This window comes from Electrona antarctica (assembly GCF_951216825.1).
Source record: "Electrona antarctica genome assembly, chromosome: 12".
In the NCBI taxonomy this organism is placed as follows: domain Eukaryota; kingdom Metazoa; phylum Chordata; class Actinopteri; order Myctophiformes; family Myctophidae; genus Electrona; species Electrona antarctica.
The window spans coordinates 46,556,981-46,576,047 of record NC_136793.1 but is presented as its reverse complement, the minus strand read 5'-3'; the positions used below and the strand labels follow the sequence as shown (position 1 = coordinate 46,576,047).

Here is a 19,067-nt window from a genome sequence, read left to right as displayed (position 1 = left end):
TAAAGAATCTATCTATCGGTATTAAGACACGTTTCTGTCAAGCCTGCATCATCATTCACAATATAACATCTATTGGCTTCCTCGTTGACTCACAGCTATAGAGTGACTTGACATAAACAGGATAAAGCGTTATTCATAGTTCGGTGGTGAGGTGACCACCGAACTACAACATGACGTCACGAGCCGCGGTGAAGAGCAAACCACCGCCACCGCCCTTCTCTCTGTTTTTACTCACCACCGCTAACTGCGTTAGCTTTAGCTGCTAAACTCAGCTACTAGGCTAAACTAAAGCAGGACATTACTACACCAAACATTGTGGATACACACAGCCCTGGTTATACTACTGTATGTGTCTATGTTAACCCACTTTGATATCTCACCTGTAACAATACAGTTAAACACACAATGTATTACTGACCAGCCTGCATCATTATTCACAATACAGGATGTATTGGCGTCCACTTTGACTGGCAGAATTCTATAGCGCTCACCAGAGAGTAATGCCAGAGCTATAGCTCTGTACGTTATATCGTCTTTGGCTGGCAAGGAACACAGTGACTATTTTTTTTGTAGAAAAGACTAACATTATATAGAACAAAATGACTAAAATAAAATACACTTAAGCAAGTTAAGCATGAACTTTTATCTTTTTAACTATTTGACTTGTAGTCTCTCTAATGTATTAAACTCTAACTATGAATTTGAGTAGGAATGAATTATAAAATAAACAACAAAAAGGTGGTGGCTTACGCTTATATAGACCTGAGACCCGACCCACTGCGCAGCCAAAATCTGAGGTTTACCATTAAGCTGAGGTTTACCATTGATTAGCTACACTACACACCTGGTCTACTACAGGGCACTGCTCCCTGGATTAGTGTAATATCACTTACTGTATATGCCAATATATAATTTGGCTGACCAGTTAAAACACCTTTAAATGTATCTGTGTTTGTTTTTCTTACGTAGTTGCACCCTGGCTTTGTAGGGCAGTATTGCCTCCAATACACTCGGTGTTATTGAGTTGAACAAACAGTTGGTTGGTTGTTTTGTTATCATGTAGCCTACACCCCCGTCGGAGGTAATAATATGAGACACAATTAACTATCGTGAGAACCTCTTATTATGTTTCATGTTGTATGGATATAATATAACCACTGCACGATAATGTAAACAAAAACACGTGTGCAGGAGTTCGAAAGCTCACAGCTGCGCATGCTTGTCTGCTTGATCACTTGTCATCCGCGCCATCAACTATTCGCAGAAAAGGTATAGTTTATGCACGGTTGGTTGTCACAAAACTATAATAAAGACCAAATCAGAAATCAAAGCCACACAGAAGAACAGAAGGCGTTTCACTTTACAAGACTCTGGAGAGTGTGTGTGTGTGTAGTGCTCTATGCATTATTTACAGGATATTAGACTGTGCTGCTTTTCACGAGACAAGAGCGAGAAAAAGGGCACGTTTTTTTTAAAGATCCATGCGTTTTGCTTTGGACTCACGTATATAATCCGTACCAACATGCAGCAGAAGACTGGATCAGATCACACACACAGGTCTGTCTCTCTCTCTCTCTCTCTCTGCTTCCTTGAAGTGTGCAGCATGCAAACAGGAAGCATGTGAAGCTTGTTCCGGGTTACCGGGGCAACGGGCTGGAAGAGGAGGGGCTCTTAAAGTGACAGGAGCAGCAGAGAGCCTTCTTCAGCTCAAACATTTTTTATTGTATGCACCCATTGGACCCAGAAGTGGTGGTAAAAATACTAAAATAAAAGTAATACTGCAAATGTGCAAAAATCTGTTACTTTTACTCTGTTACTTTTACTCTGTTACGAGTTCATAATTACACAATACACAATACGAGTCCACAATTCAAGATGTACTTAAAGGGGCATTCCACTCATTTTCAACATTTTACTATGTCATTAATATACCTTAGAGCTGTTGTGTGGAAATAATAAAAACGTCCCCCCATTCTGTGTTTGCTAGAACTAGAGGTCTGAAAAAAATCATTAACATGGTGAAACACATCTTGATGATGTCATCAAGATGTGTTTCACCATGTTAATGATTTTTTCCATAATTACAGTTCTAGGAAACACAGAATGGGGGGACTTTTTTATTATTTCCACACAACAGCTCTAAGGTATATTAATGACATAGTAAAATGTTGAAAATGGGTGGTTTTCCCCTTTAAAGTAAAGGTACAAAAATATTGGTATAAAATGTATTTCAATACACCAAAAGTAGAAAGTGTTCATTATGCAGAATTTCACAAGTTTTCAAATGTATAAAATACCATTTGAAATTAGCAGATTTACAAGCTCACACTGCGTTGCGATGTGGCGCATTGCGAATTTGTATAACGGCTATTTTCGAATGGCCAAACTGTATAGTGGTTAATGTATGTGTCGAAGACTCATAATAATAATCAAAATCTACAAAGAACTAGTAAACTACAATTTTCAAATAGTGGAGTAAAAGTACAATATTTAGATCTGAGATGTAGTGTACTATAGTAGTAAAACTGTAAAAGTATTGGAAATTGGAAATATTGTAAAATAGGTATACAAATACCTCAAAATTGTACTTAATTACAGTACTTAAGTAAATCTACATTCCACCACTGACTGTAAAGGGTATGTGTGGATATTTCACCTCCATTCTGTGAATGAGTGTTTTCTATTCTTTCTAGGATTTTTACAGACCTTGATTTGTCCCCAGTCCAGTCTATTGTAAACCTCAAAATAGATGAAAATAGATGAAAATAGATGAATGAATGAAAAAAATACATTGTAAGATTTGTATTTAGACTTAATAACACAGTTGAAGAGAAAAGCCGAGGCTGAGTTGTTTTTGTCAACGAAAAAAACAAGCATATACAAAATAAATAGTTCACACTCAATCACGGTAGGCCTACTTCACCTCCCAAACCTCGTGAAGCCTTGAATTCATGGAGATCTTTGAATATTGGCACAGGTATGCGACAATAACAAAAACAAAAAATATATATGCATGAATTCAGGGCTTCGTGGGATGTGTAATTGATAGAAAATAAGCGATTTTGTTTGGGGGGTGAACTACTCATTTTGATTTGTGTTATTGCAATCAGTCATGATTGACATGAGTGTGAGAGATCACAATAGGCTGAGATCAGGGTGTAAGTACTGTATGTAAGTGCATTTTATTTATAGAGCACCTTTCACAGTCACAGAGAGATCTGACAAAGTGCTTTACATGTACAGTGAAAATACAAAACAAACAAAACAGGGTATAAAGGGTGGCAGAAAGGTTAGGGTGAGGTTATCTTTGCGGATGTAATAATGGTGTTAAAGATTGACAATACAAATACAGTACATATAGTTCAACGTCTGTACTGTTGACATCTTTCATAATAGTCCACACAGAAACAACACATTCATCATCACAGCCTAGGAATGTGACCAAGCCAAAGTAACCTCTTTAGATTCATGACAACTTTACATAACCGCAGAAAACATCTTGAGACAGAAGTGTAATGATATGAACCTTTGCTTTCCTGGCTGGCAATTAATTATTACTGTGAAAAACAGGCTCATCTATGAGGAAATCTGTTGAAAGTGCATCAAATACCGTTATTAGTATTTCTATTGAAAGTGTTAACAATGATCCGTATATTATCATGAGTAACTGATGCAATTATTTGGTAGCTACTATAGCTACTAAGTCTGTCGGCAAATCACACCAAAACAATTAAGGGATGGATTGAAAACAGGAGAATTCCACTCATTTTCAACACTAGAGCGGTGCCCTTGTTGTGATGTCAGGCCAGTTCCATATATGGAGATAGGGGTGAGCAGGTCCACAGTCCTGGCAGAGGCTTTTGTGCTGGTTCTGGATAACCGGAAATGCATGCCCCACCCAGTTATTACTTGCACAAGCAGAGCGCACAAGTAATGTTGTTTGTCTGGTGCTCCGATGTGTATGCCCGTGGCTGCGTATGACGTAATGATTAATTTGTGCTTGATATGGTATTGGTTTCAGATTACATACGTATACATGTATACATAGGGGCATTACCTTTAATCCACCCGACACTGAAACATATTATTACGTCACCATCGAGAGCCAGCTATACGCTGGCATTGGTACATATCTTCATTACGTCATACGCAGCTACGGACATACGCATCAAACGACCCAATTAAGTAACCACAGTATACTGCTAATCAACTTACAAATGACATACATATATACATACATGTCATCTGAAACCCAGTGGCGTATCCAGGAATTACGTTTGGGGCAGACAAGATGTGTTAATTGTCGTCTCCCCGCGCACAATCGTAGCACTAAAGGTTTTCAAAGAGATATACCTGCCAGACGAGTAGGATACAAAGCGTGAATTCCAAGGCTGAAAGGCACGCATTTACATTCCAATGGGTGATTGAGGGTCGCGCTCTACCGCAACGGCCAATCAGCTGTCCATTAATAGTTCTCAGGTCTTGTTTTTGTCCTCTTTTTGAGTGGTGCAAACCACTCCAATAACCAGCTTTGTCTGTATCTATGTGTCTATGTATGTGTGTGCCTGTACGTGGGGCCACGTACAGGTGAGCATGGTTGCTATGGTTAGTGTGTGACGTCACTGCACCACTCAGTTCACACGGGTGTGATTATTTTATTTTGTATGGATTTTGTATGGATTTTGGCCAGGCCAGAAATTGATTTGGATAGGCGGACAGCCGGACGCCAGCCCTCGCCTTATTGTAGATACGTCTCTGCTGAAATCTTTATTACGTCACCATTGCGAGCCAGAGATTTGAAAGTTCGTAGCGGTTGACAGTACTTGCGCGATCTGCTTGCGCACTAGTAGGTCATGTATGGCCTACTTGTATGCAAAGCGCAAGTAGACACTCGACAGAGTGCAGTTCTAGTTATGTATATGTGTCTCTTTTATGCCCATATATGGGGTTCTTATGTCAAGCATGCCAAATCAGGCTTTTGTGCTGGTTGAAATGCCGTTGCTGGTTGAAATACTGTTCCACCCATCTGTTTGTGTCCCTTTTATGCACATATATGGAGATTTCTGTATGTGTCGTCTCTCTGTGTCCCTTTATTTCTATATATGGAGTTCTGTGTCAGGCATGCCCAAATATGGAGTGTTGTGATCATGTCAGAACAGGCCAGTTTATGGAGTTCTGTGTCAGGCATGCCCAAATATGGAGTGGTGTGATGTCAGAACAGGTCAGCTCCATATATGGACCATGGGCAGGGGCCCTGTCCGACCAACTCGACACAGGGCAATGCACCCCCACGTGTGTCAAATTTGTGTGAAAAACACGTGTTCCACCCCATGGTAGATAGAACTGTAGGTCTAGAACTTGGGATCAGTGACATCACGTCGGTGTATTCTGCAAGCCAAAGAGGATACCGAGTCCCGAAGTGATGTCACTGATCACGTGACACCATTCTTGGTTGTTAACGTTGTGTGTCAGCCAGGGTGCATTGTTGGTATCTCTGTCACGGGACGTTGTCCTGGTTCTGCTCCTGCTCATTCTGATTGGATGGAACGTGGCTCTAGTTTCATTTTGATTGGTCGTAGAGGGCCGACGAAGCCTTGAGGGTCCATCTGCAAGGGGATCTGGAGAGTTGAAAAGTTTTGTTTAAAAAAAAATCACACCCGTGTGAAGTAAGTGGTGCAACTCCGTGTGCAGGTCCCCGGGGGGGGAGTTCCAGACCCACAGAAACGCACCCAGGGTGCCGGCCCGATTCCGGCGAGCCGCCCCGCGTCCGAAACGGTTGAGAAATGACAGAGTTACCGTGTGGGGGTCCCTCTACTGTACCCTCTACTGTACTGTACTGTCACTGTACTATACTGGCACACCCAAAATCACCATATATACAGTTAATATGTGCGTGTGTGTTTGTGTGTGTGTTAAGTTGCGCACAGGTGATGAAAAACAACCATGCTGTTTTCGTGCTCAGACGCACCCAGCCAGCCAGCCACCCACCCAGGCAGGCAGGCACCCACCCACACACATACTCACTTAAGGAAGTGGTTGCACCACTTAAAAACTGTGTGCCCCATACATTTGTGCTTCCTAAAGGAAGTTTTGATGTGGAGTTATTTGACTAAATACATGTTTTCTGACAGAACTTCAAATGGATATGAAACCAGTCTCCAAAACGACTCCCAAGTGTTAGGAATTAAGTAATGGGTGAGTACACACGCAGTGCTACAAGTATAAATGCAGATGAGGTCAGTCTGCTAACCGCGTGTGAATTAGGACAGGATATGCTATGACTGTGTATTTGGAATACATTGTATGTAAGATCACATACATTCTAGGGCTAACTGCAAGTTATTGAAGTAACACTTTCTCAATAGCCCGGGGCCATCTATTTGCTGAATAGCGCATCATTTTTTTATTCATATTGATTGTAAAACATGTTTTAAATGTTTCATGTAATAATCGAGCCATAAGATTGATCGCTCATTTAGCACAAAGAAAGATGTGATGATGGCCAGTATATAGCTGCATAAATGAGTGACATAATAATAATAATAATAATAATAATAATAATAATAATAATAATCCACAGAATAACACAAGGTTTGGTTTTCCTGAAACGGAATGGCGAACAACAATATTGAAAAGCTGATAATTAGGAAAGCCATGCAGGCAATAATGTCAAGTAATAATATTTGGCTGCTAGGAGCGTCACAGAAAAAGTGAAACCAAGAGTCACTTTTCCAACAGACAAGAACATTTTTAATGCACTTATCCAGAAAGATGTCAGAATGTGCACCTCGGTCTCCTTGCAGACGGAGAAGCTGTAATGCTGTAGGAGTTCCACTAAAGCCAGTTTGATCGTCACCAGGGCAAATCGCATCCCGATACAGTTCCTTGGTCCTGCCCCAAATGGCAGGTAGGTGTATGGGTCAATGTTCTGCCTGTTCTCCTTACTGAATCTGGAAAGAAATGCATCCAGAGAGAGAAGAGAGAGGATCTAATTGTTCAATATAGTTTGTTTTTGTTGGGTTGTTTTTGTCAAATCCAATCGAATTTTACATTTGTTACTCCTAACAGTCTGTAGTGTGTGCTGTGTGGGTCCATTTGGTTCCATTTGTACACTCAGAGTTGAGAGACCCTAGTTGGCTCTGTACTTGGGCCACTTTTTTCCACCTGCACCAAATCTCTTTGCAAACAATATCCGATCTACAATCTCACAGCCACGTCTCAATCTTGCAACGTATTCAAGTGATTTAACCCTAAGGATTTTACATTTGGTGGTTGTGTAAGGGTTGACAGGAACCAGTTGCTACCTGTCGGGGTTGAAGTCCTCTGGTTGGGACCACAGGTCAGGGTCGCGGTGCAGTGCGTAGACTGGGATCATGACCAGCATGTCCTTAGGGATGGTGGTGCCATTGATCTCCACTGTCGCCTTGGCAATGCGTTCCAAGCGTGCAGCGGGAGGATAGAGCCTTTAAACAACACGATAGTGTTACAGGGATTATGTGTTTTTGTAGACCGACCCTATAGTCTGATATACCAATACGTTTACAGGTGTATACAAAGAAAAAAACATAAAAGTGCTCACTGCCAAACCATGCATTAAAACCGGGAAAGCATCTGTGTCATTTTAGATTTTATTACAATAGACCCGCCAATAATCACACCTAGGGAGCATACCTCAAGGACTCGTTGACCACACTGTCCAAGTACTCCATCTGCATCAGCGTCTCATACTGGACAGAACCCTGTCAAGTTGTAATCCATGTAAAATTACTTCAGTGAAGTGTCTGTGTATTTATAAATGTACAGTGTACAGTATAGATTACCGAAGTCCTGATCCATGTCATCCGTTCATACCCAGTAATTTCTCTATGGAGAAACATTTGGCAGTATTATGCGTGTCTTAAGTACCAGGTCTTATTACTTAACTTAAGACCTGGAGGCGTGATCAATGCCATTTGGCTATTCTGAGTGGCCAAACAGCATTGGCCACGCCTCCAGGTTTTAAGTTAAATAATAAGACCTGGTACTTAAGACACGCATAATACTGCCCATTGTGTCATCTTAGAATTGTCTCAAATAAGAATTGTGGTCCAAAAATAAACAAAATGTCCCGGCGATATGGTCGGGGAGGTGGCTCTGTATCGTTTACCATAGTCAGTCACTCATATTTGATACAGTCTGTTTCTGGCGAAAATGTTACTTATTTGGTAGCACAAACATTACGTTTTCACCGTCAGTTGATGCTTCATAGATTCCATATGAGTCAAACCGCCTGGCCCATGTGTTTATTTTTGGAACACAGTTCTAATTTGATGTGATATTAAGCAAGTCTACGGGAATTTAGAATGGGAGAAAAAACGTGACCCACGTAGGATGCGTAAATCACATCAGACTTCGGCCCTCTATAGTCAATATGAGTTAAATTCGATGTACGAGTTAAGTTGCGGGGCTACTGTACTGTAGCCTGGCTAATAAGCCAGACTAATATCACACAACACTGTCGCGGTATATCAGTCTGGGCTGGCTCCACTTGGATTTCATTTCCCGGGGAACATTTTCTCTTTGACGCAATTGGTCAGAGCTACTGTCAGTCAAAAGTCTCAAGCATTGAATGTCACTGTACCAAAGCCCGCCCATATTGCATACCGTGTCCCGATTGGTCCGACCTGTTCTCTGCTGTAGGAAAGAGGCGTGCTACTGAGCCTCGCCAGACCGTAATCCGCTGGTAGGCAACTTTTTTTTGCCAACGGCTGATTCGGTCTGGTTTATTAACCAGGCTAACTGTACTGTACCTTGTTGGGGAAGGTGGCGTCTATTTCCTCCTGCAGACGTTTCATGATGTGAGGGTTTCTCGCCAGGTTGTACGCCAAGAAGCTGAGAGCGGCCGAACTAGTCTCATAACCGGCAACGATAAATATTGTCGCCTGGGAGATGATCTCATGATCAGTCAGACCTGTGGATGGAGAAAATTAAGGTCTAGCTGGAAGTGGATCTCGGGCAAAAAAAACTGTACTTGCACTGTACTTGCACTGTAGTGTGTGTGTGTGTGTGTGTGTGTGTGTGTGTGTGTGTGTGTGTGTGTGTGTGTGTGTGTGTGTGTGTGTGTGTGTGTGTGTGTGTGTGTGTTAGGCTATACGCAACAGTGACAAAAACGCTATTTCCGTGCTTGGACGGAGCCAGCCAGCCAGGGACACACATTGCTGGGCATTGGAGTGGCTGCACCACAAAAAAAAAAGGTTTGCGTGCGTGCGTTATTTTGTGCATGAGTGCATGTGTGCGTGCGTGTACAAATATATACGAATGGAACCAAATGGACCAAATCAATTTGACCACCAAAATTTGGAGCTTCGCTCCAGTTCAGTCTCTATCCTTTTATATACTCTATGGTACCATCAGTTAAGGAAGTCGGAAGAGGCCCAGGAATAGGAAGAGTTGTTTTATGTGCATAAAGCCTATATTGCTCACTGTTACTTGGCTCCTCTCCCTTGTTGTTGTTGCCTTTCTGAGAGTCAATCATCAGCTGAAGGAAATCCACCCGAGCCTGAAAGCGAAGAAAAGGTTTGATCAGTGGTGCTCAAACCTTTTCATGTCAAGGACCCCCTGCACACAAAATGATATGTATTCAGTCGTGGACCCCCGCCCCCGTCTGACAAGCACTTGGAATTGTAGGAGTTGATGCATCACATTTTGTTTAACTCTGTACCACAGATACTTATTTTGAAAATTGTAGATCTACAAGCACACGAGGGCTATTTTCAAAATCTTATATTTTCAAAATCTAGATCTGCTTTTTTCAAAATATGTGTTGTGAGGTGTTGTGAAGTCAGAACAGGCCAGCTTCATAATATATGGATGCTGGTCAGGGGCCCAGTCCATAGCCCAGGCAGAGGCGTTTTGGGGGCGGTTCTATGGACAACCGTGGGTCCGACCGACTCGACACCAGGCACTGCACCCCCTGCGGTGGTGTGGAACGCGCATGTCGAATTTGAAGCCGGTGGGGCGAACGGTTCTCGAGTTACGTGGATTACACACACACAGACCGACATACAGACAGACAGAGGCATTTATAGATAGATAGATCAAATATCTACAATTGTCACTTCCCTGTTATCTGCAAGGACTGTCTAAAGAGGACGAGACGTGAAGGCCACCGTACGGGCGACGCCATGTTGCTCCATGGTGCTCCATGGAAGGAAAGAAACATGTGCAGTTGAGACCAAGGAAGCTGAACGCGGAAGTGTTGGCTGCATATAGCCCATTGCGCATGTTGCAACATGGCGTCGCCCGTACGGTCTTCGCGTCTCGTCCTCTTTAGACAGTCCTTGGTTATCTGGGGACCACCCAAAAACATGTGGGTTCCGACCCACAGGTTGAGAACCATTGCCTTATGTGCTGTTGCCCTACCTTTAATGTGTTTCCATACAGTGCATTCAGTGAATTGTGTTGGTTACTGTGATCATTGATCACCATGCAGACCTGGGGCAAGCTGTTAATATGGCGCTCCGCTTTGACCTTCTTCACAACAGATGCAAAGTAGGCGGTGGTGGACTTGGGGAACAAGGCGACGCCCAACAGATCCAACAGTGGAAGAAGAAACGGAAACATCCCTGATCAAGACACAAAGGTATAATGAATCTGTGTTAATTCTCAATGTCACTCTAAGGTTATTAATGGCCGTCCACACCAAGAATGCAAGCAGCGATGACCAGGTCTAATGTATAGAACGCAACAATGTTGTATTCCCATTTAATATATATACATATATATATATATATATATATATATATATATATATATATATATATATATATATTTTGCATTTGTGTGCGGGAGTTTTTTCTTCCAGTACATTGGCCTCCTCGTCTGGTCTGCAAGTCTTACGCCCTAAAGATAACTAACTACCAGTAAGACGCCTAAAGGGCGAGGTCACGCGCACTGGCCATATATGGAGCGTGTCTTGAGTGTACAGGGTGTGATGAGGTCAGATCAGCATATGGAATGTTAGAACAGGTCAGCTCCATATATGGAGATCTAAGGATGGCAATGGGGGCAGTGTCTTGAATGTACAGGGTTTGATGAGGGCCCAGGTAGGGCCGGGCCTTAATTTTCAGGCCTGTTGAGAACTCTACTTTTCGCCGGCTGCCAGGCTGCACAAATAACTTTGGGGCAGGCTTTCCCCATGTATGGGGATTTTGAGTGACAAAAATGTACAAGGACTGTGAGTGACAAAACAACGCAAGATTTCAAATAGTTGCCCACATGTTATGCCCACATAACATGTGGGTTTAATATCAGGGATCTCCATATATGGGCTTAATTGCGACAGCAGGTCGCATTTACATGATCCCTGATTTACTATCATCCCTGATGATGTCATAGTGATGTCATGAGACCTGTGCACAATAGAGCACCGAAGTCTGACGTCAATATCGGTAGAGGGTGCAAATCCACGGGTTCATGTACTTTTTATTTGCATTGTAATCCCCATAGGGGGATTTTAGATCGCCTCACATAATAACTGTGTTTGAAAAATAAACAAATCATCCAGGCCACTTCACTCATATGGATATGAAGAATCAACTTACTGAGAAAACGCTATTGTTACTGCTACCGAATTGGTAAATAAATGATAAATGGTGCATTTATATAGCACCTTGCTTTACATAGATTGTGCATTACATTCACCCATTCACACACACATTCATACACCGATGGCAGCGGAAAGCATGCAAGGCACCAACCAGCACATCAGGAGCAAATAGGGGTTCAGTGTCTTGCTCAAGGACATTTCGACAACTCTGAGGGAACCCGAGTTCGAACCCGGGTTCGAACTGGTAGCCTTGCGGTTACCATCCAGCCACTCTACCCCTGAGCCACATTTTCGCTAGAAACACAGTTTATCATATTTGAGTGACTGACTGTCGCAAACGATACAGAGACACCTCCCTGACAATAACGCAGAGACAGCTTGTTTATTTTTGGACCACAACGCTTATATGAAATGATTTTAAGATGACCCCATGTTATTCTCCATAGAGAAATTACTTCCGTGAACCAGGGGAATCGAGGGGACGAGCGAGTGACGTCAGGACTTCGGCACTCTATATATGGGGGCTTTCCCCATGTATGGGGATTTTATCATCCATGATGATGTCATATACATATAATGATGTCACAAGACCTGTGCACAATTGTGAGTGACGATTGTGAATGACAGATTGAGTGACAATTGTGATTGACAGGGATTGTCAGTGACATGACGATTTTTTTCTCTCGTCATGTCACTGACAATCCCTGTCAATCACAATCGTCACTCAATCTGTGAATCATATAGTTAACTGCGACCTTCGGTCGGAATAATTAACTGCGACCTTCGATCGCAATAATGATATTGACATGATAATGACATGACATAATGACATGACATAAGGATGAACAATAACATTCTTTAAACATAACAAGTCTTGATTGATTGATTGATTGGTTGATTGATTGATTGATTGAATCAAACAGCACAGAGGTACAGTAAAACATTTAGTCTAAAAGTCCGGCATGCAGGGGACTGCAGACATTGTAAAGAAAGACATGTGAGCACCTTGTAAGATGTAGAGTGGAATGTTGATCCTGAACAACTGTCTGGCGTAGGATATGAAGGGATCTGATGGGTTGTGGAGAGAATCAATGTCCACGCTGAACGCACAACTGGCCATGACATCCATACTGTAGGATCCAAAATAACTATGAACAGAAATAAGGATATTGTTAATGCACCACTCACTGGAGCCACAGAGTGGTAGATCAAATGGGCCCTATCTTGCGTGCCGCCCTACCCCTTTATCCCTACCAGTAAGACGCCTGGGGAGAGAAGCGACCTCACCCTTAGGTGCACTGGCCATATATGGAGCGTATCTTGAGTGTACAGGGGTACACTCAAGATACGCTCCATATATGTGATGATGTCAGATCAAGATATGGAATGTCAGAACAGGTCAGCTCCATATATGGAGATCAAAGGGTGGCAGCGGGGGCAGTGTATTGAATGTACAGGGTTTGATGAGGGCCCAGGTATAGGCCAGGCCTTAATTTTCCAGTTTTTGCCGGCTGCCGGTCGTGGCTACACAAATAACTTTGGGGCAGACCCGTCTATAGTTTAAATGGACAGTTATCAGTCAAAAAGGGAGACATCGAAAAAGAAGGATGGATGGGGAACGATCTCCATATATGGGCATAACAGGGACTTGTATTAGGCCGGTTATCAGCTGGGAATGCCCATGTATGGAACTTTTGTGATGTCACGATGACATGGGCACCTGGGGGCTTGCCTGGGGTGACCAGGGGACTGATGTCACGTGATGTCACGATGACCTGGGGGCTTGCCTGGGGTGAGCTATGGGGATTTGAGTTAGGCGACATTTCAGAGTGACGGGATTGTGAGTGAGGTGACAAAAACGCAAGGTTTCATAGTTATCTGTGACCTCCGGTCGCCATGAAACCAACCGTTTGGCTCTGCACTTTCCTTCTATCAAATCTCTTTACCTGAATTGGCCAATCTACAAGCTGGCAGACAATGTGTCGTGAATGTTCCCCCAGAACAGGGGTTTTGGGGTTCAACACATGCAAGGATTATATAAACTGACCCACATGTAGGCTACTATTATTTCAAGAAGCACAGCTGTTTAAAAGATAGGTTTCATTAACATGGTTTCTATATGTCCTTAATTCTGTATTTAAGTCCGACGTCATTTTGTAGTCCTACGTTACGTCCGGGTCCAAGTGGCACCAGCTCCCGTCCGCATCTCATTGTAAATAGAATATCTAAACGCGTGAATCTTTTCACAATGACGTTATTTTTCAGAAAGGAAGCCATTGAGGGTTAAAATGCGTCTTAATGCTTCCAACTCGAGTAGACTTATTAATGTTCTGTACAAGTGTCCATGACAAAAGAAATATATGATGTGGAGACAATAAAGACTATTATCATTATTATTGAAGGTGGTAACAGGTAACATTTGCTCAGTACAATCTTTCGGGGGCATATTTAGAATGTGTGCAGCCTGCAGGGTTGATTATGTTGAATCTAGTTTGCATTAATGAGGATTTAGTTGACACAATGAAATAAAATGGCGATAGTATTCAGTGTGGGGCAGACAGCCTGTCACAGCCAGATTTGGGAGACCAGTAGCTTTGTTGTTGCAAGGAAAGCGGTAAAATTAGACTATCGTGGTTGTTTTTGTCTCCGATTTAGTCCGACGGAGGGACACAGTATAACTCTATGGGGACACAAAAGCGACACAAAAGTGGGACCCGGAAGTATCTCTGGAGGGGGCACTCACGTCACGGCTAAAATACTGAATTCCAGGTTAGGATTACTCACTCCTTCACAGCTATGACCTCATCGTTGTGCGCCTTGGTCCTCAGGCTGTCTGTCAGCTTGTGGGAGTGGTGCTGCATGATGGTAAACATCTGACAAAGAGCACAGAAGAGTGAAGAGAGGCACTGTAGAAGAAATGTTCAGTTTTCTTTTCCTTGACATGAAAAGGTTTGAGGACCACTGATATAGCAAATATTTCAGAATGGGCCTCAGGTCTTAATGCGTTATGGGACATTGAGTCCCTATTGTTTACAATGGCGAAGCTGCCGGAGGAATAAGCCGTGCGCTGCCCGGTCTGTTGTTGTGGTCGCCCCTTTGGAATACCTTTCTATACACTACAACAAGCGATTATACAGTTTAAAAGTGGATTTTTATGACAAGCAACTCAGCGGTCGGTGCGCTGGCTGTTCAAAGGAAAGGTAACTTTAAACATAGGCAGTCTAGCCTGAAAGACGGCCGTAAATTGTCGGCATTTGCACGCCGGAGCGACGGACCTTTTTGCGATGACACGTCTCATATCCCATTCTGTCCGGTGGATGACTTAAAGCTGTATAACTTAAAGCTGATTAAAAATGTGGATTAAACAATGAAAACATAACTCGGGCAACTCGCGAATCGCAGGGAAGTTCAAGTTTTAGAAGAGGAAAAATTCTTACCTCCTTGATACGGCCAGAGGTGAATGAGGGTGAGAGGATGTTACGGATCCGTCTCCAGTTGTCATCTGCAGCAATAGATACGGCATCGTAGAGGTCCCCGTTCAGAATAAAGTCCTAAAAGGAGAATAGCTTAGCATAGGTCTGTGAGTGAGTATGCTAGAACAGTCTACAACAGATTTCTGGCGAAAATGTATCTAATTCGGTGGCGGTAACATTAGCGTTTTCTCGCCGTCTTCTTATCCATATCAGTCAAAATGCCGTGCTCATTTGCTTATTTTTGGACTACGTCAGGCTTCTGTGCTCTATGTCAGAGGTTCCCAACCACTGGTTGGTACCTGTGATGTCCCACTGGTACGTGAGAAGGGAATCCCAAGTTTTCCCGACCGTGAATCTATAACCGTGCGTCACCAGGATCAATGACAATGATAATATTATGTTGTGATATAATAATATAGCATGTGGGTAGACTACTTGAGGCCAGGCAACTGTCTTCCGTGTTTTGGTACGATGATGTGCGACCGCAACGCACATCCACCCCCCCACCCATGCGGGTCCGCGCACATTTTATGAACTGGCAGCCGGTCCGTGGTAATAGAAAGGTTGGGAACCCCTCTATGTAATTAACCTGATGAACACTATTGGCTCTATTCTGAGTCTATTCTGAGGTGAACATTCAGGGGGGAAAAAGAGCACACCAAGTATAGATCCCTGGACAGACCCCGCTCAACAAAGTACTATATAATATATAGAGTTTAACCGTTTACATGCAGTTTACAGTTAGAATGTTCTTACCCGTCGATTAGTAAAGTGGGAGAAGCACTCCTTCACCAGAATGGTTTTAATCATGCCTGGATCCATGACAGCCAACATGGGCTTTTTCAACTCATAAATGCTACAGTAGGCATAGGCACGCACGCATGCACACACACACACACACACACACACACACACACACACACACACACACACACACACACGTATCAATTCCATCAATAGTTCTTCATACAAAGAGTTCAACATAATTTCATTAATCTAAATTCTGACAAGCAAGGATACAAGGCTCAACGCTACCAGCATACACTGTCTTGAAAACGCATGACGCACGCACGCACGCACGCACGCACGCACGCACGCACGCACGCACGCACGCACACCACCACCACACCCACTTACAAAACACAGTGCGTTAGCATTTAGCACTAAATGCGTTAGCATACACACTTATTGTTGTTTTTACTGTGATATGGATTCCCCTGAGTCTGAAATAAAGATTGAATTATTACATATTACAGCTTCGTGGACTCACCCCCAAACTCGCCCAAACTTTATTGAAGACTTCACGTCTTCTTGATAATAAACCTAAGATAAAAATGTTATGTTCTTATGTACGCAGACTGCAGATCAATGTCTTCTTGACCACTACAGAGATGACCACTACATTTTTTTAGTTAGGACCAAGGGGACAATAGAAAAAATATATAATTATAATAATAATAATAATAATAATAATAATAATAATAATAATAATAATAATAATAATAATAATAATAATAATAATAATAATAATAATAATGATGATAATAATAAGGTAAAGAAAGAAATAAATTTCTGCACACCGTATCAAGTTGTGTAATGGTGCCCCAGTACGGTGTGGGCTTCAAACAAGGGATTCCCAGCCTCTCAAATACACCATAAGTGCTGCGGCCATACCTACAGACACAAGACGAAAATAAAAGCAGAAATATATTCATATTAAACCTCACATGCTGCTCCCCTTCACACATATCATGTTATTAGTACCCTATGTAGGGTAACAGTATGTAGGTCTACTTCTTTGTATGTCAAATAGCCAATCGTTGTGTGAGTTGTTGTGGGTGGTTAAAGGACCACTTCACCACTTTTCAACCTATCTTCATATAATTGGTCCTCACTAATGTTCATGATAAAATTCCACCATTTTTTCTACTGAGTCTGCATCTCATAGGAGGGCTGTGGGCATTTCAGAAACCCGTCCACCCGTGACATCATCGTTAGGCAGAATTTTTTTTTAACAATATTTTTTTTAAACAATATTTAGATTGTTATTATCGTGAGAATGATGGCTTCCATTTTTGCATTCCAACTTTTCAGGAACAGAAAGCCTGCAGTTTCTATTAGCTTGGATTCCCCATTGATGATGTCACTGGTGGACGGGATTCATAACTGTCCTCCCATGAGACACAGACTGAGTAGAAGAACATTGTGGTATTTTATCATGATCATTAGTAGTGAGGACCAATTATATGAAGATAGGTTGAAAAGTGGTGAAGTGGTCCTTTAAAATGCTGATAAATTGGACAAATCCTTACATTACAAAGAGGCAGACGAGCACAGCCATCAGAGTCCATGTTTCAGCGGAGAAGAAAGGAAGGAAGGCCATCATGGTGGAGTCCCGTTCTGTTGACGTACAGTAGGCTATACAGTATGTCAGTGCTTTGGTGCCTCAGCCGTCAAACTGTGAACTCTGTGCTGAGTGTCCTCATATGGGCTGTGTTTCCTCCATAACAACACTTCCTTGTGTGCTTAGGTGACCTATACCCTATACAACAATCTTTCTCTCTCTGCCTCCCTCCCTCTACTCCCTCTCTCTCTCTCTCTCTCCCTCCCCCCCTCTCCGTCTCTCTCTCTCTCTCTCTCTCTCTCTCTCCCTCCCCCCCTCCCCCTCCCCCTCTCCCTCTCTCTACCACCCCCCCCTCTCCCCCTCTCCCTCCCCCCCCCCCCCCCCCCCCCACCCCCTCTCTCTCTCTCAGAGCTAAGCAAAGTCCTGGGTAAACACTGAGCCATAGAGTAAGACAGAGTTAGGACATTGAGGGGACAGAAAACTGAGCGCTCGAGCGGCTATTCATGCAGCCTGGAGAGTGACAAGCTGGAGTTTGAAATTCATTGTTTTCAACGAGGGCGGCGCAAATAAGAGCAATTTTAGGCATGTGTGCAACATGACAACTGTTTTAAAGTAGTGTACACTGACAACTAAAGTCTCTGTAATGTTTATGTTGTAGGCTACTACTAAAAAACGATCTAAAAAAAGGGATATAAGATCATTAAAGCTGGGCTGTTGCCTGAGTCCAGTCCCCCCAGGGGTCCTTGAGGGAGTTCCAAGGAGTCCCCAGCCAAATGATAAATGATAGTTTGGAACCAAATGGACCCTTATGGGTCTGCTCTCAGAGTTACAGACCAATAAGGGTCCATTTGGTTCCAAACTATCATTTAGCTGGGGATCCCCTGGAACTCCCTCAAGGACCCCTGTAGAAATCTATTTCACACTTTTTTTTAATTCTCCCGTTGGGTCCATTTGGTTCCATTTGTACACTCTGAGTAGCCTTATAAGTCTTCTCTTATGGGGGTCTATATCTATAGCATATCTTTTCAAACGGGGGTCCGCGTGGGCTAATTAGTGGTGGTCCAGGGACCCCCAGGGGTCCTTGAGGGAGTTCAAAGGGGTCCCCAGCTAAATGATAAATGATAGTTTGGAACCAAATGGACCCGTATGGAGGAGAAATATTATCTTCAGTGTCAATTTGGGGGTCCTTGACATGAAAAAGTTTGGGAACCACTGTTACTACATATTTTCACAAAAACTGTGTGAGCATATGTGTGATGTGTTTTGATTGATTGAATATTTTATTAGAAAGAAATAGCAGTAACAGTACAGTCAAACGATCAATTCATAATGATATGAAAAATAACTATTCTACAAGCTCGTAGAATTGTTGCTCGTAGCTTGTAGATCTGCTATTTTCAGCATGCAACCAAGCATAAAATGGCATTTATTTTAGTTTGATTAGTTAGATTTATTCTCCACTAGTCCCTACCTAACATTATATATATATTTTCCTATACTTCACAGAAGGTGACAAGCCATGGTGGACGTCGCAGAGAAAGAATGATCGCACTTTGTTTCACTAAATTGACTGTATCTCCAGTTCTATTTCTGAGAAGGGTGTATTTTGTGAAAACAAGCTGAATTTGATTGATCACAACTACATACCAGAACATCCTATCCA

The 19,067-nt window shown here is 42.6% G+C and overlaps 2 protein-coding genes across 2 annotated transcripts in view; both read right to left on the bottom strand.

Annotated features, from left to right (window-relative positions):
* arb2a (ARB2 cotranscriptional regulator A) overlaps positions 1–1,634 on the bottom strand; it is a gene marked incomplete at its 3' end in the record, with an annotated part of 273,502 nt that extends 271,868 nt beyond the window's left edge. Inside the window, exon 1 of the mRNA XM_079517005.1 lies at positions 1,504–1,634. The remainder of the gene's footprint in view (positions 1–1,503) is intronic.
* Positions 1,635–5,266: 3,632 nt separating this feature from the next.
* Positions 5,267–17,488, bottom strand: LOC306933800 (cytochrome P450 3A27-like). The gene is made up of 14 exons (XM_079516125.1): positions 17,373–17,488; positions 16,641–16,734; positions 16,331–16,383; positions 15,817–15,916; positions 15,025–15,138; positions 14,372–14,460; positions 12,593–12,735; positions 10,474–10,604; positions 9,463–9,538; positions 8,790–8,950; positions 7,672–7,739; positions 7,305–7,463; positions 6,788–6,950; positions 5,267–5,618 (listed from the first exon to the last, which is right to left on the bottom strand). The coding sequence occupies exons 1-14, from the start codon at positions 17,444–17,446 to the stop codon at positions 5,529–5,531; spliced, it is 1,515 nt and encodes a 504-aa protein (XP_079372251.1). The 5' UTR covers positions 17,447–17,488; the 3' UTR covers positions 5,267–5,528.
* Between the last annotated feature and the right edge of the window lie 1,579 nt (positions 17,489–19,067).